This window comes from Ochlerotatus camptorhynchus, unplaced genomic scaffold (genome assembly GCF_037179485.1).
Source record: "Ochlerotatus camptorhynchus isolate MF236.1 unplaced genomic scaffold, CSIRO-AGI_Acam_v1.1 ptg000768l, whole genome shotgun sequence".
Lineage (NCBI taxonomy): Eukaryota > Metazoa > Arthropoda > Insecta > Diptera > Culicidae > Ochlerotatus > Ochlerotatus camptorhynchus.
Window position 1 is genome coordinate 446,030 of NW_027041235.1, and position 24,737 is coordinate 470,766.

The 24,737-nt window shown below is 42.7% G+C and overlaps 1 protein-coding gene across 1 annotated transcript in view; it reads left to right on the forward strand.

The window, feature by feature from the left end:
* Positions 1 to 23,999, forward strand: part of LOC135714971 (uncharacterized) — a 236,930-nt gene extending 212,931 nt beyond the window's left edge. The window contains exons 2-7 of the mRNA XM_065238373.1: positions 13,083 to 13,403; positions 13,473 to 16,175; positions 16,241 to 16,378; positions 23,219 to 23,426; positions 23,489 to 23,704; positions 23,766 to 23,999. Coding sequence (XP_065094445.1) covers positions 13,083 to 13,403; positions 13,473 to 16,175; positions 16,241 to 16,378; positions 23,219 to 23,426; positions 23,489 to 23,704; positions 23,766 to 23,854 — 3,675 coding nt within the window. The 3' untranslated portion in view covers positions 23,855 to 23,999. The remainder of the gene's footprint in view (positions 1 to 13,082; positions 13,404 to 13,472; positions 16,176 to 16,240; positions 16,379 to 23,218; positions 23,427 to 23,488; positions 23,705 to 23,765) is intronic.
* The last annotated feature ends 738 nt before the right edge of the window (positions 24,000 to 24,737 follow it).

The following is a 24,737-nucleotide window of genomic DNA, read 5'->3' on the forward strand; positions in this document are numbered from 1 at the left end:
GTTAGCAGTAGATGAAATACGCGTATCTGTTAAAAGATAAGCAATTTTAACAGAATTAAAAGGAAATAAATCTACACACTCCAAAAGCTCTTCATAAAGTTTCTAACCCAAAAGATTCCCTTAGACAAGAATCGAACCCTTAGCCTTTTATTGTTTAATACCAGCGAGAATCAAAAAAGCGAATTGCAACACAAATTTAAATGAACAATTATGCGAAGTTTCATCGAACTTGCAAAAAGACGAATGCTTAGCTTGGTTCATTTAATGATGATAATGATAACATTAACATCACTGTAGCAAGACAACTGTCAGTAGACTGTGGACTATCCTCGCTGCTTGACTTGATCTAGTTTAATAACCTCTAATTGTACTCAACGTGCGATTGAATGAAGGGCCGAAAACGTTTTGGGCGAATTCGTGGGCAACATCGCCCACTTGCATCCAAGGAATAAATGAGAATCTTTTTCTAACAACAGGATCATACAACCGGTCAAAAAACAGGCCATCAAACAAGAGGATGCTTTAATGAGTGGGGAGAAGAGCCAAACCTCTATTCACGAAATATTAAAGACAGGAAGTTGGCATTTCCACGCTCCCGATCCATTTTGCTTCAATTGGGTGCGTTGGACCATACCGTAGCCAGCATTTAATGTTTCATATAGTAATTGTTCGCGATTGAAGCGAACGTAATGTGTTGTAGAAGTAGTAGTAGTAGTTGTTTTGTGTAATCGCCCTAACCACTTACCCAATCCTTTAAAACTCTACTAACCCCGAGGCGACCGCGGGTAATCGGTTTCCGAAACTAACCCTAATGTGCCACATGTGTAATTTGTATCAAGACCCTGAAAACAAGCTTTGATCATTTCCTTACGCTGCCGCTGGCTTGGCACGAGCATGCAAGCAGCAGAACCGACCGAGCGACGAGCGACCGACCGACCACAAACCAACGAGCGTGCAGCGAGTGCTGATTGGTTATGACTGAAGGAGAAATGAATGAATGCAACATCAAGAAGAAGAAAGCCAAACACATTTAAAGCGACGCATTTTGCGCGTCGCAAATATACAGTCCACAAGCTTTGTAAAGCAAACACCGAAATATAGCGCCGTTGAAAGTTTTAATTCATTCTCGTTTTTCCTCTTTGGACAAGCCGAAGCCAAAACAGTCCTTTTCAGGGCTATGAGTTGAGTTGGATTTCAGTCGAGCTTTTCGTTGTGTTCCTGTTGGCATTCCCACAGGGGGAATTGGCCAAATCAGCTGGAATCCTCCGAGCCGAGGATTGCCACACCATCTCCAGTGTCCGTGATCGGACATTTTTGGTCCTGCCGAACCGGATCCGTGTGATCCCATCCGTTTCTGTTGCAACCGCAACAGCGTTTCGACAATCTGACGATTATCGAAAAGTTCCTGCCTTTCGTCGCTGTGATCAGCCGATCGGATTTTCTGCTACCTCACGAAAAGCTCGCAGAGTTTTGTTTTAGAATTTTCTTGTGGCTTGGCTAAAAGGAAAACCGCAAGTTTCTTCGAAAGTACAGTCGCGAGTGAAATCGAACCTGTTCGTCGTCGCGTGTGCAAAACAAAACGTACGCGAACGTGTTACGTCGTGCGCAAGTGGTGGAACGTGTTTATTCCTGTCCGTTCCTGCCTACCGTTGTGCAGGTGATCGCTGTGCTTGATGCCAATTCAACACACACCTGTGAAGAACGAAAAGGAGAAGATGGCTGAAGTGAAGACTCTTGTTCACCTTCGTGAGCAAGCGAAGGCCAAAGTGACGAGGATCCGGAAGGCCGTTGAAGAAGCATCTAGATCTGGAGCAAGGCAATTGAGTATGGTGCAGCTGAAAGTCTTCACACGCAATTTGGAAACGCACTACCAGGAGTATTGTGATATTCATCGGCAAATCGTCGCTTTGACTCCCGCCGAAAAACTAGTGGACCAGGATGAAACGTACATCCTATTCGAAGACCAACACAACGAGGCTTGCATGTTGGTTGAAACATTAATCCAGTCGATGACCGAGCCGCAACCTCGTCCGATGCCATCGTCCCAGCGAGAAGGGATTCCTCGCATCATCGTACAGCAGCAACCACTCAAGGCTCCCATTCCCACCTTCGATGGGAAACCCGAGAACTGGCCACGTTTCAAGGCCATGTTTCTCGACGTCATGAGAACATCCACCGATTCCGACGCCATCAAACTTTACCACCTTGATAAAGCGTTGATTGGTAATGCCGCTGGAATCATCGACGTCTGCACCTTGAACGAGAATAATTATGCCGGAGCATGGGAGCTGCTGGAAGAACGTTTTGAAAACAAGCGGCTCATCGTAGACACACACATCCTAGGGCTGCTTAGCCTGAAGAAAATGAACCGAACAAGTGCCAAGGATCTTCGGGAATTAGTCGACGAAGTATCCCGACACATCGATGGATTGAAGCTCATGGAGGAAGTGATGAACGGTATGTCGGAGCGTTTCGTTGTCAACCTCTTGGCAACAGCTATGGATGCCAAAACCCGGATGGAATGGGAATCAACCGTTCCCCACAAGCAAATTCCCACGTACAAGGACACGATGGAGTTCCTAAAGAAGCGCTGCGCAATCCTGGAGCGGTGCGAGGATGCGATCGTGAAGCCGCCCGTTACGAAGCCATCTGTACCAAGCAAGAATCAAGTGAAGAGCATCTCTACCAAAGCTTTTGCTGTCACCGGAAAGGAGTCCTGTGACGTGTGTGGAACTGGAGCCCACCCGAACTTCAAGTGCGAGATCTTCCGAGCGATGACCGTCGTGCAACGCCAAGCCAAGGTAAGAGAGATCAAAGCTTGTTTTAATTGTTTGAAAGTGGGTCATTTAAGTAATTCGTGTACATCGTCATATACGTGTTCTAAATGCAAGGGTAGACACCATACCCTTCTGCATAGTGATAAACCGGTTTTCCAGTCTACCTCGAAATCCAATGTCTCGAACGCTGAATCCCAGTCTGTTTCTGAGGTTTCACAGTCAATTTCGAAGTCACAACCTTTTCCTGATGTTTCGCAGTCTGTCTTGAAATTGAATGTCCCAAATGTGCAATATCAATCTGTTCCCAAGGAATCCCAGTCCAATAGTGCAGTCTCGCGTTCACTGAAGCAACCCCCACGTCTGAGTCATAGTTTGTTGATGACCGCTAGGGTTCAGATTAAGGATTCGGATGGAAATCTGAAATACTGTCGAGCATTTTTGGATTGTGGTTCCCAGGCTCACCTTACTTCTCGTAGTCTGGTTAAGTCTTTGAATCTACCCCGTTTCTCCACTAACGTTGAGGTAGTCGGAGCAAATGGTCAGCGTTCAACGCTATCTGAGATGGTTAGAATTGAGATACGTTCTTGTAATTCTAACTATGCTGCGCAACTTGAGTGTCTTGTTGCTGACAAAGTTACTGGCCCTATGCCATCTGTTCCATTTGATATAAGGAAGTGGAACATCCCTCCGAATCTTCCACTTGCAGATCCTGAATTTCATATTCCTGGTGAAATTGACTTGCTGATTGGAATTCAGTTGTTTTTCAAATTATTGCTGCCAGGTCAAGTAAAGATGGCTGATGAACTTCCAATCCTCCAAGAAACTCGGCTTGGATGGGTTGTTGCTGGTTCTATCGAAGAGTCTCATGTTGCACAACATTGTTACTCTGTAGGTCTGCAAAGTCTTGCTGATTCTATGGAAAGGTTTTGGTCGATTGAATCCGTGGATTCATGTAATCCTCTCACCAATGAAGAACAGTTGTGCGAAGAAATTTTCTGCTCCACAACCCATCGCGACCAGAATGGTCGTTACATTGTTCAGTTGCCCCTGAAAGATTCTATTCATCGGGTAGAAGACAATCGTTCGATTGCTCTTCGTCGATTCTTCATGCTGGAACAACGGTTCCTGAAAAACCCTGAGCTGAAAAAACAATATGCAGAGTTCATCAATGAGTACAAATCCCTCGGTCACTGTATTCAGATTGATGAGTCTCAAGATCCTCCAAAGCTTTTGAAGTATTATGTCCCTCACCATGCGGTTTTGAAGCCTACGAGCTCTTCAACGAAGCTCAGAGTTGTGTTTGATGCTTCATCGAAGGGTAATGGACCTTCCCTGAATGATGCTTTGATGATCGGACCAGTGGTCCAAGATGATATCTTCTCGATCAACCTGCGTTTTCGTAAGCATCGGTTCGCCTTCTCTGCTGACGTTAGTAAAATGTACCGGCAAATAGCACTTGCCAGAATCCACACTTCTTTGCTTCGAATTTTCTGGAGAGAAAATCCAAATGATCCCTTACAAGTTTTGGAATTAACGACAGTTACCTATGGTACATCTTCTGCGCCATTCTTAGCCACAAGGGCACTTCAGCAGCTTGCTATTGATGATGGTGATCAATTTCCGATTGCAGCCAAGATCGTTCTTGAAGATTTTTATGTTGATGATGTTCTGTCTGGGTCTGAAACCATAGAAGGGGCCATCCAATGTCGTCTCGAGCTCACGGAGCTACTCCGAAAAGGGGGATTTCCCATTCATAAGTGGTGTGCGAATGACTCAGCGATTTTGGAGTCAGTTCCAGAAGAAAAGGGAAAGGTTCTTGTCTTTTGAAGATGCGAATATTAACCAGGCCATCAAGACACTTGGACTTCTTTGGGATCCGACTGAGGATGTATACCGATTCCACGTGGAACTACCAAGTCTTTCCAACTCTCCTCCTACCAAACGGAATGTTCTCTCACAGATCTCTAAACTATTTGATCCCCTTGGTCTTGTGTCACCTGTAATAATAGTTGCTAAGGTGATAATGCAGCAAATCTGGATGAGTAAGCTGAATTGGGATGATGTTTTGGATGGTCAGTTGATGCAAAATTGGACCATATTTCGTGATTCTCTAAATCACATCCACCAAATAAGAATTCCCCGGTATATGTGTGCCCCTGATGATGTTTATGTTGAAGTTCATGGCTTTGCCGACGCTTCTTCCTATGCGTATGGAGCATGTCTTTATATCCGAACCGTAACCCATGATGGGGTAAAGGTATCTCTTGTCTGTAGTAAGTCGAAGGTCATTCCAATCAAAGGATTGACGATTCCCCGATCCGAACTGTGTGCTGCATTGTTGCTAATCAGATTGGCCATGAAGGTTCTTCCGGCAATTAAGATGAACTTCCACTCAATCCATTATTGGTCGGATAGTCAGATCGTTCTTTCATGGTTAAAAAAGCCTCTATCTCAACTTGACGTTTTTGTTCGCAATCGAGTTGCAGAAATTGTTGATCATTCTGTTGATGCTAATTGGAATTACATCAAGTCGTCCGAAAACCCAGCTGATGTTGTCAGTCGTGGTCAACCCTCCCAACTCCTTGCCTCGAACGAACTTTGGTGGAACGGACCTCCGTTTCTGCGAAGTCATAGCTATCAGATTGATGAGCTTAATCCTCTTCCCGATGATAAACTACCGGAATTGAAACCAGTAACCGCGTCTACTGCCGTTCTTGTTCCTGAAACCCTCCCAGTTATGACTGCCTTTAGTTCATTTCGAAAGCTTCAGCGAGTGATTGGATATGTCAGGAGATTTGTTGTAAATGCAAGGTCTCCCAAATCGGAACGCATCACTTCGGAATACCTAACTGTGCGAGAGTTGAAAGAGTCATTGAATTTGATTGTTAAGTATATTCAAGGAGTTGCATTTTCTGACGAAATTCGTTGGCTTGAATCAGGTGAACCTTTGCGTCGACTCAGTAGTCTGAATGTTATTATGAATGATGGTGTGTTGAGAGTGGGTGGAAGACTAAAGCATTCATGTTTGCCATATGGTTCAAAGCACCAAGCCGTACTCCCTGACAAAAACCCAATTGTCGAATCGTTGCTAAGAGCAATGCACTGTGAAATGTTGCACATTGGTCCGTCTGGTCTCATTTCGTTGGTCCGCCAGAGATTCTGGCTTCTGAATGCTCGTTCTGTTGTCAGGAAAATCATCCGGTCTTGCGTTACATGTTTCCGATCCAATCCGAGGTTGCTTCAGCCATCTATGGGCGATCTACCTGAGGTTAGAGTCGTTCCAGCTCCACCTTTCTCGAAATCAGGAGTTGATTTCGCAGGGCCAGTTTTCATTCGCCAAGGCAGTAGGAAACCTGTTCTAGTGAAGGCTTACATTTGTCTTTTTATTTGTATGACCACCAAGGCCATACACTTGGAGTTGGTATCGGATTTGTCTGCTTCATCCTTTGTTGCAGCACTTCATCGTTTTGTTGCTCGACGAGGTCTCATCGAGGAACTGTTCTCGGACAACGGGACAAATTTTGTAGGAGCCAAATCTGATCTGCACGATTTGTTCCAGTTGTTCAAAAGTGATCAACTGCATGGACAGTTGAATGAGTTCTGTCAGGTTCGGGAGATAAAATGGACTTTTATTCCACCCAGGGCGCCCAATTTTGGGGGGTTGTGGGAAGCTGGAGTAAAGAGTACCAAAACACACCTTAAAAAAGTTCTTCGTGATGCTTCGCTGACGTTTGAGGAGTATTACACTGTGCTCACACAGATCGAGGCGATCCTTAACTCCCGACCACTGTTTCCGTCCTCTTCAGATCCCAATGAGCTTGAAGCTGTTACGCCCGGGCATTTCCTCATTGGTCGCCCATTGACTGCTATTCCGGAACCTTCACTTGAAGATGTAAACATTAATAGACTTACACGCTGGCAGCTTGTCCAGCGTATCCGTGACCATTTTTGGAAGCGATGGTCTCGCGAGTATTTGAATACCCTACAAACCCGTCAAAAATGGACAAAGGGTTCCAAGAATGTAACTCCAGGGATGGTAGTATTGTTGAAGGAAGATAACCTTCCACCTCAGGCGTGGAAACTGGCTCGAATTCTGAAGGTCTACCCCGGATCAGATTCAATGGTTAGGGTTGCAGATGTCCAAACCTCTCATGGTATTTTCCGCCGCCCAATCTCGAAGTTGGCCCCTTTACCCTTTGATTCAACCCAGCCCTCTGTTGTTCATCAAGTTCCTCTTTGCCCGGGGGGAGAATGTTCGCGATTGAAGCGAACGTAATGTGTTGTAGAAGTAGTAGTAGTAGTTGTTTTGTGTAATCGCCCTAACCACTTACCCAATCCTTTAAAACTCTACTAACCCCGAGGCGACCGCGGGTAATCGGTTTCCGAAACTAACCCTAATGTGCCACATGTGTAATTTGTATCAAGACCCTGAAAACAAGCTTTGATCATTTCCTTACGCTGCCGCTGGCTTGGCACGAGCATGCAAGCAGCAGAACCGACCGAGCGACGAGCGACCGACCGACCACAAACCAACGAGCGTGCAGCGAGTGCTGATTGGTTATGACTGAAGGAGAAATGAATGAATGCAACATCAAGAAGAAGAAAGCCAAACACATTTAAAGCGACGCATTTTGCGCGTCGCAAATATACAGTCCACAAGCTTTGTAAAGCAAACACCGAAATATAGCGCCGTTGAAAGTTTTAATTCATTCTCGTTTTTCCTCTTTGGACAAGCCGAAGCCAAAACAGTCCTTTTCAGGGCTATGAGTTGAGTTGGATTTCAGTCGAGCTTTTCGTTGTGTTCCTGTTGGCATTCCCACAGGGGGAATTGGCCAAATCAGCTGGAATCCTCCGAGCCGAGGATTGCCACACCATCTCCAGTGTCCGTGATCGGACAGTAATGGAATGAAAGTTAAGAGAAAAATAAAGGAAAGATCTCAGCTGATATGTTTCAAAGGAATCCATGACATCACGATGATTCCGCAGAGCTCCCATAGATATGCTACCGGTGTTAAAAACAGCTCCCTCGCCGTTACTTCGCCACACAGCAGCGGGAACCCCCGACATCCACTAATCAGGTAAAAAAAGTACTGTGACTACTTTCCATAACCAATCACTCGCGACGCAACGGTTTTATTTAGTTCCGTCAATTGTTAACAGAGGGCAGTGCAGCTCATACATGTATGGTACCTCTATATATGCAGTTAGATTAGAGGTACCAGACATGTTTTGCAGGCTACAGGCTTCAAAACTATCCGGATAGGCATGGATAATATAATTATCAGGGTAGACCTATCCAGTGGATAGAAATAAACGGAGTCTATCACTATCAAAAAAAATCCCTCCGCATAGTATGAAAATTAAAATTATCCGGATAATTTTAATTTGGATATTATAAATTATTTTTTCTATCCGGATAGACTTCGAACAGTTTATGTTTAGAATAGGGATGTTTGATATCAAATATGTACCGATCACTATGGGTTTTTTTTTTCGGGTGATTTCTAAAGGCCGGAAATCAATATCCGACGCCATTTTTATATTCAGGATGGCTGCTTCCGATTTCAGAAAATGTAGGAAATACTGTAAAATACCTATCAATACGAGTATTTTTTTTTTGAATCGGGGTAACGGCTGGAACCTGTAAATCGATATCCGACGCGATTTTGAAATCCACTTTCAGGCTTCTGATTTCATAAAAAGACGGTGTCAAATACCTTACAATATCGATATTTTCGGAACGGGACGACGCGTAGATGCTGTAAATCGATATTCGACGACATTTTGGAATCGACATCGGGATTCATAAAAAGTATCAAATACCCTACAATAAATAAACCAATGACCGACGCCATTTTGAAATCTAAGATGGCTGCTGCCGATTTCAGAAAAAGTGGGAAATACTGTCAAATCCCCATCAACTTGGGTATTTTTGGAATCGGGATGACGTCTAGAGAATGAGAATAGATTCCGGCCTTCAATTCAAGATGGCGACTTCCGAGTTAAGAAAAAGTGGGAAATACTGCCAATATGGGTATTTTTGAAATCGGAATGACATTTAGAGAATGAAAATCGATATCCGAAGCCATTTTTATATCCAAAATGGCTGCTTCCGTATTAACTGGGAAAAGTGTAAAATACCCTACAATGTGGGTATTTCCAGACCGCGTAAACGCAAGAAATGAATGTCCGACACCCAAGATAACAACTTCTGGTTTCAGAAAAAGTGGGAAATACTGTCAACTATCCATCAATATAGGTATTTTTGAAATCCCGGTAACGTGTACATTAGACTGATGCAAAATTTGACTTTTTCGCTCCACAGTGCTTAAATGGTTTCAAATCGGGTCCTGATTAGCCTCCAAAAGTTACAACTCATTTGGTTAGAAACAGACTTCGCACAAACCATTTGAAGTTTACATGTAAATTACTATGAGAAATCTCAATTTTTTGTTCATTGCCATCTAGTCTTTTGCCATATTGAGCTGCGAAACAGTTTGATAGCCATTCTTATAGAAAATTTTCTCAGTTACAACTTTGCTCAAGATCATTTCTATGTAAAACGAGACAGGAAAAAGTTATTAATTATTTAAGAGATTGGTAAACTTATGACATGATCAAGCAGCTGCTCTGTAGGCAACACTGTATTTTGCAGTGTGACATAGTAGCCAGGATTTTTGTGTCCTATTCAACGCCCCAGGAACACCAATGTTGCCTGCTGAGCAGTTGATTGAGCATGATCATAAAACATCAGCGCATTGAACCATTGATAACTTTCGATCCTTGCATTTAATCAAAAAGTGGTCTTGAGCAAAGCTGTAGCTGGGAAAACTTCCTACAAGTACAGTTGAAAGCTTTTGAAGCAGACCGATATGGTGAATTATTAGATAGACATGAACAAAAATCTTGGTTTACCATGGTAATTCCCATACAAACTTCAAATGGTTTGTGCCATCTCAGTTTCTCACCAAATGGGTTCAAATTTTGTGAGGTTAGTCAGGATCAGATTTGGAATCGTTTAAGTATTGTGGAGCGAAAATTTCAAATTTTGCATCACTCTAGTGTACATGCCAGAAACCGATGTCCGACGCCATTTTAAAATCGAAGGTGATGCCTTTTGTTCAGAAAAAGTGTGAAATACTGTCAAATACCCATCAACGAGGGAATTTTTGGAATCGGGGTAACATCTAAAGGCTGGAAATCGATGTCTGACGCCATTTTGAAATTCAGAATGGCGGCTTTCGGTTTTAGTGTCAAATACCGTACAAATGGCGTTGTATATTGATTTTCACCATCTACGCGTAATACCCGTTCCGAAAATACCCGTTTGGATCAGTTGCCCATCACTGCCCAGAGAGGAGCATATGGAGCACTTACAGATTGGGATATATGTATGGAAATGAACTTCACTTGCTACAGTCCCTGATGCTCAGTTCCAGTTGTTTTTTGTTCATTAATTTATTTGAATTGACTTGACAGAACCGAGGATTCTTGTTCACTATACAAAACATCTTAGAACTATAGTCAAAAGGTGCTACACAATACACACTTCTTCTTACGCTATCCAAAAAGCCTCCTCCGTCAGAACGGGAGCCGCTTTCGGTGGTTTCATTGTATGGCAGTATCACCAGTATGGCACAGTGCTTCCATTGCAGAAATGGACGCAAAACGTGTTCAGCACTCACACACTCATCACCTAAAGGTTGCTTTCCAAAGTCAAAGACGCATCGACCGAGGTTCCAGTTTTTATTTTGGATCTTTTCATGAACCAATGGTCGGTGTAGTATGGGATTTACTCGATCGGGACTGCTGAGAAAATGTTGGAAAATTTGCGTCGTTCACTCGGCATGAACGGTTGAGTTCTTGAGATCATCGAATATTTAAGTTTTTATGATTTGATTTTGTATGATTCAATAAAGAATATACACATCAAAAATTAATCGTGGAAAAAAACCTTTAAACAAATAATGCAGCAAGTCTATTTGAAATTATGTTGCTTATTTTCCATTAAATTTATAAAACTTTGCCTGCTTTGAATCAGCGTATCTCGGCTTCATATGCAACTGAGCGAACATTTACCTTCTTTTTGTCAATTTATTTTTACTGTGTACATTTTTAGAGTAAGATATTTAACAAAAAGATGTTTAGCATTAAAACCAGCAGTATGGATTTCAGATATTTTTCAATCAATTTCAATGATCGCTTCAAGCACGATGCTTTTTTTCTAAAATGTAAATGGTTACCCATAACACACAAATATGCAACGTTTTATGCAAATCGAAGAAGGTCGAGTTTTTTTTTCCGATTGGGTATTTGGAGTGCTATAAAAGTGATATTACTGTATTTCTATAACACAATCGATCCGCCATTAACGAATGCACATACTCAGTGCTGCTAATTCTCAAATTCAATTAAAATTATTGGTGAAAATGATAATAGCACGGATTCGATATCAAGACACCTTATTCTAATTGACAATTTTGATCCGCATCATCAACTGATGAAAGCATGAAACATCTTTAATTGAGAAACGCTTGAAGTCAAACAATGAATTTTAACCATCGTAAAATAGGAGAGCTTTGACGGACAACCGGAGTATATCGACCAGATTTGTTAATCGTTGTTCAATTTGAAAGCTATGAAATTGGGTTGTTAGTGGAATACTCATAAGAGCAAAATAATTAGTTTCCATTGAATTCCACTTAGCATTTTGTTTCCATGACAAACACGAATTTCGACTACAATGTGCAGTATTCATCAATGCCATTCATTCCAGTCTTCATCAGTCATCCCCCAAGTGGAAATGGCACTGATGAAGACTGCACATTGTAGTCGAAATATGTATCTGTCATAGATACAAAATGCTAAGAGGAATTAAATGGAAAATCATAACATTTGCTCTAATCAAATGTATGACGTATGACCACATTTTTCATAATTGTTGTACTATCTTAGGTAATTTGAAACGGGCTGCTGATGTTTTCAGCTTGTTGAGAATGATATTAGATCCACTTTCTAATAGTTCAATTTGTCATGTTACATGTCAATTAAATTTTTGGTTTTGAAATTATTGTCGAGTCGGAAAACAAGCCGTTGTAGCAAGTTTAAACTGATTGGTTTCTTGTTACATGTTTTCCCTGAAAGCCTATGAAAATATCTAGTAGAATTCTAAATTGTCGAATTATTAATTGCTCTGAAAAAGAGCTTACCTCTAGAAAAATTTGCAAATAAATAATAATCTGGTTTATACGGTGCATATAAACATAAGAAAGGAGATAAATAGAATCCCAGAGCTATCATTTTTAGCAGCGCCGCTGGTGTAAAGGTAAGCGTGATTGCCTCTCACTCTAAAGCGCCTGGGTTCAATCCCAGTCGGCGCCGTCGGGATTTTCTGTGGCATAAAATAAGGCATAGGTAAGTACAGCCGTTTGGTCCCCGGTCCATGAATTGATGATTCGATATGTAGGGTCCAGGTGTTGATGTCACCTCTCTGCCATCGGTAGCATTGGTACTCAGTACGGAAAACAAGATCGACGGAAAACAAATCAAGGGAAAAAAGGATTTACATTTATATATAATAATACATCATTTATTACAGAAGTTTTCAATATTTAGTATATGGCTTTTATCAGTCAAAGAACTGAATGTTTTAAAGCAGGAGTCAAACTTCAAGAGAGGAAAACTACTTTCGAGCATCTGCAGTTCAATTGATCTTCAGCTTTTATCTGTCAAAAAATTGTTCATGTTATAAAAAATTAGTCTACACTAAGCAAGACCAAAGACTTTCGATCAGTTAAATTGTTCATAAGCTTATATTCAATAAACTGCTCACATTTAGAGGAGTAGTCAACTTCAAAAGAGAGAAATAACTTTAGAGCATTTTCAGTAGGATTTTCATTTCTTTATTTTCGTGATTTTTAGCCGTAGGCTAGTTCATTTCCGTCGAATTATATTAATGCAAAAAATAGTTTAGGCATCGAAAGCTCTCAATTAATAACTGTGGAAATGCATCTAGAACACTAAGTCGAGAGCACGCAATAAACTTGAAATGCAAAGAAGAAGAATCATATACCAAAAAAACACATTAAGCCGAATGTACACATATTGTAATTACCATAACATACTTAAAATTATGTTTGAAAGACCCCACATGCCTACAGGCATCGAAAATCATATTAACAATGACATATTGACAAACTCGACATTTGGAAGCAAGCTAGGTTACTCAACCGTAGGATCACCGTTCACCCTGTTGCGTCAAGCTTGTACTCTGATTCTAATATTGTTTTTATTATCCCGTTACAGGTCTCGTCTAAAATACAGAGGCGGCAACTATCCCAGCAGGCACAATCGCACATCCTAAGTGACATCCAGCAACATCAGCACCGTTTCAACCTACATCAGAATCAACGACCATCGAACGTCATCATCCAACCATCGATTCAACTGCCAATTCCACAGCAGTCGATCAACACGATCAACCAGCGGCCATTTTCTAACAACAACAACCCTTTCCAACCAAACTCACCACCATTCAACAACAAACAACTGCCTCCGCAGGCGCCTCCTAGCAATTTCAGACCTCCACAATCAGGCAGACAGCCACACAGCAACTTCGGGGCACAAGTAAATCGATTTTATCTCCAACATCATACACAAACCTCATTCATACCGAATTTTTTACGAATCTTACAGCAAGACACACGACTTCCACCACCACTATCACCACAGCCATCAACACAACAGCAAAGACCCGCCCCGAACACGCTACAACAGCCTCAATCGCAGTTCTTCAACGGGCCCAAGCTTAACAACCAACCCTTCGTGAACGGTGCTTTTCCGGCGGAGAACACATTCGGAGGCCCACGCGTTCCCGACACACGGCCCCTAACTCCTTCTGTACAAAATCCATTCCTACAACCACCTGCCTTCCAGGCACCCCACTCTCCCTCTGCACAAATACGTTTCCCTTCCAATGTTCAAGCTCCTCAGGCCCAAGCACTTTTCCAAGCACCTCCCCAACAACCACAGTTCCCTCCTGCTCCACAATCATCCTTCGGACAACCGATTGCTCAACAGTCATTCGATACAAACCACCTACGCTCCGAAGTTGTTCCACTAGCCCAACAACCACTACAGACATCCAACTTCAATCCATTCGCTTCTCAACAACACCAACAACATCAACAACAGCAACAACAACAACAACAACAACAACAACAACATCAACAACAATTCAACAGTTTCCCACCAGTTCAAAACGTTCCGATATTCGCCCCCACACAAAATCTTAACTCTCAACCTGGAGTGTTTCCCCAATTTCAACCGGCTCCTGCTCAGTCGAACCAACATCAGCAACAATTCCCGGCTCCTGCTCAGCCGAACCAACATCAGCAACAATTCCCAGCTCATGGTCAAACGTCTCTGAACTACCAACAGCAACAAGAACTAGAAAAACACCTCAATGATGAGAGCATTCGAATCCGAGAACTCCAAGAGAAGCAGAAAGTCATTCAGAAACACGAACAGTTCCTACAAAAGCAATACCAAAAACAACAAGCCAAGGTCCAACAACTACACCAAGATTTCCTCAAGAAGCAGCAAAAAATTCTACAACAACAGCAGCAAGACTATGACACTATCCGGAAGACTCCCACTCCATCATACTCCCAAGCCCTACCATCCGAGCGAACTGTCTACGAAAAAGCAACAAAAACCTATCAGAAGCCAACGCCGACTTCCTCAATTACCAACCCATCCCCATCCACCACCGAAAATATTCTATCAGTGATTCCGATCAAATCCAGTAGCAAGAAAGACTACACTACCATCAGTAAAACCGGCTTAGATGTCCTTCTACAATCGAACCGTCAAAATCTTTTCGAATCCATCAAAGCTGAAACCGCCAAACCCACCAAGGCCCGTCCAACCAAGGTTAAATCTACCAAAGCCCTCGGACGCGATGATCTTCTGAAGCAACTGAAACTGGCTCTGGCCGAACAAGGACCTCAAGACCTTGGCAATAAGAACTACAGCTCAACGGATCTGGTACTGCCAAATGGCGAAAAAGTGCAAGTGATCCGTACCACAGATCCCGATATCATCAAACGTGCCAATGCCAATTCGGAAGCCGTTCTAACTCAGCAGCATGATTCACCAACCACCGCTAGGCCTTTGTCTTTCGATGAGATTGTCAAAAGCGGTATTCTTCCTCCTGGTGCTGATTTTGAATTGATAAAACAGTCCGAACATGGGCAAATTGAAGAAGTCGGTAAGATTCCACCCCAGAAGAAGGTCACATTTGTTTATCTGGAAGAACAGGACGACGGCTCATATAAGGTTCAAGGAGTTAAAGGTAGCAGTGATAAGGAAACGAAGACTTCCGGGGCTGATGTAGATAACATTTTGAAGAGAATAAAGAACGGTGAGATTCAACTGCCACCTTCGTCGAATAAGGCTATCAAAAACCTAGCAGTATTGGAAGGCCCATCGAGCACAACCACACCGAGAATTGTACCAGTTCAGAAAGCGAACTCCGTTACAATAATTCCTCATAGCACACCTCTCGAGAACCACCACAACCATCACCACCACTCAACGAACTTTGTGGCAGATCACACCATTCCACGCACTGCCTCTTCTCCTGCATCGACGACATATGTCTCGACTGCATCCCCTTCTAGCCCAAGCTCCATTTCAGCTTACTCCCCAAGCTCCGTTTCAGCTTACTCGCCAAGCACCTACTCTGGAAGTACAATCCCTCAATCGTCAACCATCTACCATTCTACCCAATCCCCAATCACCAACTATTATCAAAACGATAATTCTATCCTTCACAATGGAGCCAGTTCCACGTATGCTACGACGGCATCGCCACCAACTCCCATCACCCCCGTTCCCAGTACAACCACCGTCCCTCAGTACTCCACCCATTCGGAGAACTACATCTCATCCTCCACGATAGCACAGCATACCGCCAGCTCTAACATATACCAGCAGCAAGCCACTGGTAAGTTCGACGTAGTGATACCAACCGTTTCCGCTCCGATCACCACCGTGACAGCACAGAATACCTACCACCAGCAGCAGTCGGAACAATCATTGCCTTTAATACAGCAATCGCAGCAGCAGCAGGTACAACCAACGCCGCAACCTCAAGATCCGTCAACGCCATCGGCGGTCAACCCGAACGAACTGCCAGCAATTCTCAAGAAAAGCGGACTATTTGCCATGGCCAAATACCTCCGACAGTCTGGTTTGGATACGATACTGAACGAAACCGGTCCGTACACGATCTTTGTGCCGACGGACAAAGCCTTCCGCAGTCTCCTAGTGCAGCTGGGAGGACCGGAGAAGGCCGAAGAGAAGTTTAAGAACAATCCACGGCTGCTGAGTGGGGTAATTTAGGCGAAGATTGACAGATGGTTAGTGGTACTTTACTTATATTTCTATTTCAATTCCAGCTTCTGCTGCATCACGTTATCCCAGGATCGTTTGACATTGGATCGCTGCAAGACGAAATGACCGGTGTTTCGCTGGCCGGAACGCAACTACGAGTGAATCAGTACAACATGCACGACTCCGAGTGGAATGATGTTAAGGTATTTTTTTTTAATCTAAATTCACGATTAAGGGAAAAAACAACATTTTGATTTTTCTAAAAAATATTGGAAAAAGATATCAAAAATCTAAAAAAATCATTTTTTTCAAATTTTTCAAAGAAATTTCACGTGCAAAAACATTTTTTGTAAGTAATCATGGCATAGAATTGGACTCAAAAAACAACAAAACATCGACTGTTCAGTTTTTCTGAGTGTCCATTTTTTTCATGATTTGATAAAAAAAAAATTACATGATAAATTTTTACTTTTTAAATGATTTACTGATAAATACGAAAAAAATAAAAATTATTCTAGACCTGCCAAGCTAGTCTCATATGAAAGGTGCGACCCTAAACTTTCGTTTGTTAGATGTTTCTGCGATACAGATTTTTTTAAATAAGTTCTTCTTACAGAGACACCGTGACTTGACTATCAAGAGAGGTAACGCCCCAAGTAACAGTTTTGGTTTTATGAAGGTTCTATAGACCATGATTTAGACTTGTAGCATGCATTAAAACCACTATAAAACTTGAAATGTTTCTTGGGGTGGTCGTGGAATGCTCATGAATCTCTCTTTAGCTCAACTAACTGGCGTTGCTGGTTCACCTTCACAGCAGCTCCGACAAAACTTGAGTGACTGCCCTGCTGACGGTATTCTAGATGCCCTCATCTCGACACATTTCGTTGACGACATTCTTCACATTAAGAGCAGGCATCTCTCTTCACACTGTTTCAAATCTAGGACAGTCAAATATCACGTGCTTCGCTGATTCCTTCACATTTACACACTCCGTACAAAGGTGGTGACGCTACGTGTCCGAACCGATTTAGATACTGCCTGAAACAGGTGTAAGTTTACCTCCCTATGCTTTTTTGTCGAGGGATTCGGTATTAAGCAATGCGTCCATCTACCGTTCTCCGCAGAGTCCCATTCCTGCTGCCACTTCGCCGTTGACTTCGGTCTCACAATTTATCTGGTTTCCTTGCGCTTGTAGCACTCGCCCTTTGCCAGGGTTATTCCGATAGCGCATACTGCTTCCGACGAGATGGTTCTGTATGCGCTCATGTCTCACATGGTCATGAGCCTGAACGTACAAATCAACTTCACTTGATTCCGCATCGTTGTCAGCACTGCATCCCAGGATTCACTTGCCAGAAGACCCCTCTTACTACTGCTTGGTCCAGAGTTGTTCGGCATGATAATAGCTACCGCGTTGATGGTCTTCACTGCCACCGTTGAAGTTTAGCCGGTCCACGATCGTCACTCCCAGGTATTTCAGCACGCGCTTCGAGGCAATGGCCTAGTCCCCGGCGATGTTTTCTGCCCGCTGTACCACTTTACAGCTACTGATCAGTAGCACTTCCGTTTTGTGATGGGCTATCTGCAGCTTCGCTCCCTGAATCCAGTTTCCATTCATGTCGATAGTCATGACCATTACCTTTAAGACCTCAATGTCCACAAAGCCAACGATCTCGACTCCTTTGGGCAGCTTGAGTGTCAGCACGCAATTCCAGAGCGTTGGACCAAGGATGGAGCCTTATGGAACTCCCACCGTGATCCTTTTCGATCTCTGCCTCATGTCTATTTCGTAGACCAAAACCTGGCTCTGGAAATAAATCAGAATTCTACACAGGTAGTCAGGTCAGGAACCCTCATTATATGTAGCGCTACACCAATGGTTTTTCCAGCTGACGCTATTGAAAGCGTTATCACAACGCAATGTCGTTACCCTCTCCGCTTCTGTTTGGACGACTTTTTGGCTCACTGCCCAAATTGCATCCACCGTTGATCTCCCTTTTCGGAAGCCGAACTGCATCTTCTTACATTTCGTCAGCTTGTTGAGAATGATCCTTTCCAAGAGTCTTCCAAGTGTATCCAGCAGGCATATAGGCCTATACGATGCGGGATCCCCCGGTGGTTTTGCTAGCTTTGGCAGCAGCACTAGCTTCTGAATCTTCCATCTGTCTGGGAAACGACTTTCATCCAGACATTTCTGCAGCACCATCCTGAATATGTTGGGGATTACAGCCGCACAGGGCGCTTTCTTCACCTTCAATCATTTCACCACTGCTACGAGTTCCTTATCAGAGACTTGTATACCTTCAGCCTTGTCTTCCTCTTCCACGCCGTACGATGTGAGCGGCCAGGTCGTTGGGTCGTGCTCCGGGAAAAGTCCGTCAATGATGACCTTCAGCTTGTATGGGCACATTTCAGCAGGCATCGTTGGCCCTTTGATCGTGACTTGGAATGCGTCACCCCAGGGCTTGGCAACCACGTCTCGGCACAGCTTCTCAAAACAGTTTGATTTGCTCAGCTTTAGCTCCCGTTTGAGTGTGGCTCTGGTCGCTCGGAACACTACCCTACTCTGTCTGCTTCAGTATTTGCTCTCTGAACGCGTCTTCTGGCTCTGAGGCAACTAGCACGAAGGGAGCTGAGTGTCTCGTTTCACCAGTAAGCTGGGCGCCGTCTGTTCTTTAGCTCCAGTTTCCTCGGCATGGTTGTGTTGCATTCCCCCACTACCGTTTGAGTCAACTCGTCCACGTTCAGGTCCGCGAGGCCGCTACACGGGAACAAATCCAATCTCCGAAATGAGATAAATGACTAATGATTTCATGAACATATGTAGCGTATTTTCATGTTATGAAAACACACCATGAATAATATTCATGATATCATGAGCTATTTTTGCGTAACGCAGCTAAGATTCCCGAAATCAATCATCCGAGTTGAGCTAAATTCATGAATTTAACTTTGAGCTTTTAAACCAAAAAATAAAATTAAGTTTGATCGACTGGATTCTAACCAAGAATCTTGCGATCATTAAACCCATACTTTGACCACTAAACCATCAGTACTTGTATAATATGGAAGGCAAAAGGCGTATAATAGATACCTATGTAGTGCGTTTTATGAACACGGTTTGCCAGGTACGTGTAACGGTTGTAGCGATCATGATTCCGCTGCATTATAAAATCATAAATTTCCATCACGAAATCATGAATCATTGTTGTTCGTCTTACACTTCCGATCGCGAAATTCTCGTCCGCGATTGTCGATATGGGTACACCTCACTTACTCTTCAGTTCATGACGTCGGTAATGGATTCCTGAATGTCTCTGCGGAAAGTGCTGATGGTGCCTTCATTGGACAGCCTAGCTTCCAGCTCTGCTAGAGCTTCCGGTAGGCTATACCCTTTTGCGTTGGTACATCTACTTCCCCACTCCACTGCTCAAACATTAAAGTCTCCTCCGACGACTACCTGGCATCGTCCGATCAGCTCATCGATTATTACATCCAACATCTGCAAGAACTGATCCATCGTCCATTTCGGGGGTGCGTAGTAACTACATAGAAAGAGTCCATTGATTTTGGTGATCACGAAACCTTCGTATGAGGCCGCCACCACTTGTTGAATGGCCACCATTCCTGTTCTATCCGCCACCCAGTTACCATTAACGACAGGGACTCGACGTGGCTCTGCAATTCCGTTGTCGACTGACACAACAGTTGCTGTGCAGTGTCGTATTGATTGACGTACTGTTGACCCGCCTTCACCTCTTTGTTCGCTTAGCATTTGAAGCCTCCCGTCATATGGTCGTTTCTGTCTTCTTGTTTGTAGAGCATGCACTTAGGCTGCTTAGGTCGCTTGCGATGTGATCCTTCCCCGAGCAGGAACTGATAGCTAACCCATAACAAATGAATATCTTAATGTGGTATGATAGGGGAATTTACGTATTCTCGGCAACCTAAGCAGCGACGTTCTTTCTATAGCCTTTTTCTCTAAGGAACGCACACATATGCAGTATTGGTTTGTTTACAATCTTTTGCTGCCAACTGCTCTAACAATTTCAGTCGAAAGAATTGTCAAAAACTGTTTTGAAACGCTTTTACAAAGCTCCAATCTTCTCTAGTCAGTGCGAGTATTGTCGGCAACCAGTTTTTCTTCGGCAACCGTTCCATTTGAACTGCATGTAAATCTGCGGTTCTATGATCGGCTACTCGAAATCAGCTACAATTTGTAGTGCGTGTGTTGCATTTCAAGAAAACCTTGCTAGATTGCTTTTTCTCAGTGGTAAAAATATAGTCAAATTGAAACTGAAAGCATAAAGAATCGTTTGCATGCATTCAGCGAAGTGTTTTCGTAAGAAAATCCAGTGAAAATAGTGTTTCAATTTGGGTTGCCGAAAATAGTCTGTCATGCCCAAGCCGTCATTTCCCCTACCAGATTTAAGTATGCTTGTGGTTTAAAACCTTGTTTTGATATTATTCAGTTATCGAAATATTTTGTAAAATATCAAATGAATACCAAAATAACAAAATGTGACCTTTCAGTTTATAGACAATAGCACTTGAAAGAGTTATTGAATTGGTATTAGAAGACCTTCAAAATAACAAATTACGGTATTCTGGCATCTAAAAAAAATGTCTGTTATCCGTTTGTTATTGTAATAACTAAATTATTTATTAGTTCGTTATTAGTAGAATATTTTTGAGGTAGTAATTTTGGTATTTTACCTCTTATGTCAGCCTCACTAATACCATAGGTTGCCAGTTATACTATTTTTATACCTGAATTTGGTATTAATAAGTTATTTTTCCTGCTCAGGTCTCCCTGCATTTTCTGCACAGATCAGATCTGTCAGGACCTTTGCAGTTCCCCGCCTGGTGACCGAAGTCCATGCATTTGAAGCATCTCTCCAGTTGCTTGGTAGCTCAAGGAGTGGATTTCAGCGAGTACACTGACCACCCAACTTTGATGTAAGTTGTATCGCAGTGTGCCATCAACGCTCTTCTTATGATGTTATCTCCTCCGATCTGTCTCCTGGGGTAGAGCACATTAAATTGCCTTCTCGCCAAGAAAATTTTCGACGAGTGGCTTGAAGGATAAGCTCTTGACCGTAGGATCTTTCTTCAGCTCCAAGAGCATCTCACCTATCTGGGTGCTCATGGTTTTCACCACCTAGTTCTTCACTTTCCGAAAGAGTCCTGCTTACATCAGTTCTTTCATGACCTCGACAATCAGAACATCACCCTTACGCTCCCGACGATGCTTGGGTTTCTCTGTCTGCTGCTCTTCTATTCTCTTCACTTCCTTCTGTTGCTACCGCTTCTCCTTCTGATTTTCGACAGTACACCAGCCAGTGCCTTCCCAAGTAACCAAAAGTTCTGATAAAAGGCTATTTGTGGCTTAATCAGCTTGGTTGGAGGCGGTCTATAGAATTCTAAGCAGCCTCATGTTTAAGTCGTTATAAGAACTTGAAAGTTCCGGTATCATAATTGAAGAGCATTCTAAGCAGCTTCTGGCGGAACTTGAACGGAACTTTATTTGAACTATATGAAACTTGAAAGTTCTGTCGGAACTTTATTTGAACTTTATGGAACTTGGAAGTTCTGTCAGGACTTTATTTGAACTTTACGGAACTTGGAAGTTCTGTCAGGACTTTATTTGAACTTTACGGAACTTGGAAGTAATTTTAACCGTTGAATGCGGAACTTTTGGTTACTTGGGTGCTCCTTGCTCCTTGTTGCCTAGCGGGGGTCCCTGTGTATTCACCAGCAGTGCTTTTGTGGCATTTCGTCTCTCATCCTAAGCGTATTGCGATTACATTCGGCAGCAGTCACGGCGGATTTGATACCCGTCACTAGATGCTTGATCCTAGTGCGGACGTTGTTCCTTTATGAACTTTTAGAATTCGTTGACCATCTTCCAGGCCTCCGTCATGTTGGTCATCCCAAGCTGCAATCCTTTTTGGGGTATGATACCGCTGGATTTTGGTGTGAATATCTGGCTCAGCACAAGACTCATTAGGGCTTGCTACTGCTGGATCTAACTGTGACCACCAAGTTCGACACTGGTGATCTCTGCAACTTCTCACTTTTTGCTAACACGTTCGCCCATCCATTTTGGAGTATGTTTGTATGTGTGTGATGTATGTATGTGTGCATATTACGGTGTTTCATTCTGGAAAAAGATTGATATTTTTGATAGGCCACTCCCATAGTTCAGTTCATAACACAAAAACAAACATCTGTGCAAAGAATCAGCTAAACTGGTCAACGTTAAAAGGCTGCGCCAACGATTTCAATTTTGTTCGGGATTTTCGTCAAATTAGTATGGGAGAAAATGATGACCCACTCAAATCATTATAACTTTTTTTTCCCAATGAACCGATTTGAATGTAGTTAAAATATGTTATACTTAAAACTGACTTGAAGGCTGCAAGTCGATTTGATGCTTCACAAAACAGAAATTGGCTTTCGGAACTCAGATTGCAGATAAACCTTGATTTGAGCATAAAATCAGGTATGTTAATAGGGCATATTTCATAGTATGCTTTGCCAGATTTTTTTTACCTCAATGTTTATAAACATATTGTGCTGTCATCCTACAGACTAAGTGTAAGACCAGCTATCCAGATTCCACAAATGGCTGTGATGAAGGCTGATGATGCCCTATCCCTATTTTCTAGAGCACAAATCTCGGACATTGTTGCAACAACGCTCATGAAATTGGAACTTCTGCACTGCAGCAAAGAGTTCAATTTTCATTGTGCGGAGATGAACCAGCCTACGGCTAAAAATCTCCTAAATAAAGAAAAAAAATATCATTGTTGTATGTTTTGTGAGAGTCGACATTTGTGCTCTTTAAATTTCGAGGCTACAATGCTCTCCCGCAGAAATATTGTTTCCACAGCAAAATCCTCTTCCCAGTGCTTCAAGATTAATTCTACAAACGTACGATTATATTAGAAGATTCAATTTCCGTGTTATTTGAAGCAAGCTCCATAGTTTCCTCTTGAACACAAGTAACCATATTGCTCTCCCTTACCCCACAACAGGTGACGACAATCAACGGTGCCATGGTCGTATTGGACAAGCAGGACATTGTCATCCCACAGGGAATTGCCCACGCTGTTGACCGAGTAATGTTCCCTCTGCCAGTCGGTGACATCCTGCAGACCTTGCAGTCAGACCGAGAACGACGGTTCACCCACTTCCTGCGGGCATTGTTCGCATCGGGAATGTCCGATACACTACAGAACAAAGGTAATGCACACATCGAATCAAGACAAACACAGAAATGCTTAAACCCTCTTTTCTCGCAACAGGTATCAAAACGTATACAGTATTCGCCCCAACCGATGCGGCCTTTGCGCACTACTCAACGGATGAGCTGAACAAACTAGTCACCGACAAGGACCAGGCGGAGGAACTGGTCAAGAAGCACGTCGTTCCAGGCACTTTGTTCACCGCCGGAATGCGATTCTACCAAGTTAAAGATGCCATGGCCGAAGGCAAGACGGTGACGTTACAGAAGAGTGGAGGTATGCTTTAAATCACAGTTACGATTTCATTCCCAAATCTACCATGTCAACATACTTTCAGGAAAAATCAAAATCAACGACGGATACCTACAGACGTCCAACATTCCTACGACAAACGGCGTGATACATGCGATTGACTCCTTGCTGTAGGACCAATGTCTTCTTGTCAAATTCGAAACTCATGTATCATTTTTAAAGAAGAAATGCCATCTCCACCAAGTTAGGATCGAAATGGATGGAGACCAACCAAACCACCTAATTTTCCGAATTAAGACGTGAAAATTACCAGTGAACTTAAATGTGAAAGAGAAGGAAATGTTATTTCAGAATCACACCACACACACACACACACACACACACACACAAACAATCATTCCATTTTGTTTCGAGCCACTATTTATTAAACGCGAATCAAATTCGAACTTCCCTTCCAGACAGCACAATACATAAGCAAGCATTCATGAAGAAATGGAAAGTACTAAAGGCATCTTACGTTGGTGCCTTCCTCTTTTAGTTGGACAGTAGTAGAAGTTATTATTTTAGGAACAAAAAACTACAAATTGTAACAGTTGTTGAATTTGTTAAACTTGTTGAAGCAATGTGTAGTACCGTTGGACACACCCGTACCCATAAGTGAGGATGTTAATTTATTGATAAGAATAGTTGTTAGCCGCTAAGCAAAATTGTTCTGGACAAACCTTGTAAATACCGTTCTCCAAATCTCTAGTTGTAATAAATACAAATTAAAATAAAATAAATACTTTTCAATTCGATGATGACCGTCACACAAAAATATTAAACCTCTTACGATATAGCACTAAATTCCATGGAAAATGATTGCAAATAACGGGGATAGAAAGCAGGGTTGTTTCCACTCACTTGCTATAAAAAATCGTTTTTTGAATTCGTTAGATAGGGTAATTTACGTATTCTCGTCAATCTAAGCAGCGTCTGCACTTCTACTAGCATTTTCTCAGCGTCACGCACATATATGATGTGTCTGTTTGTTTACATTCATCTGCTGCTTGCTTCT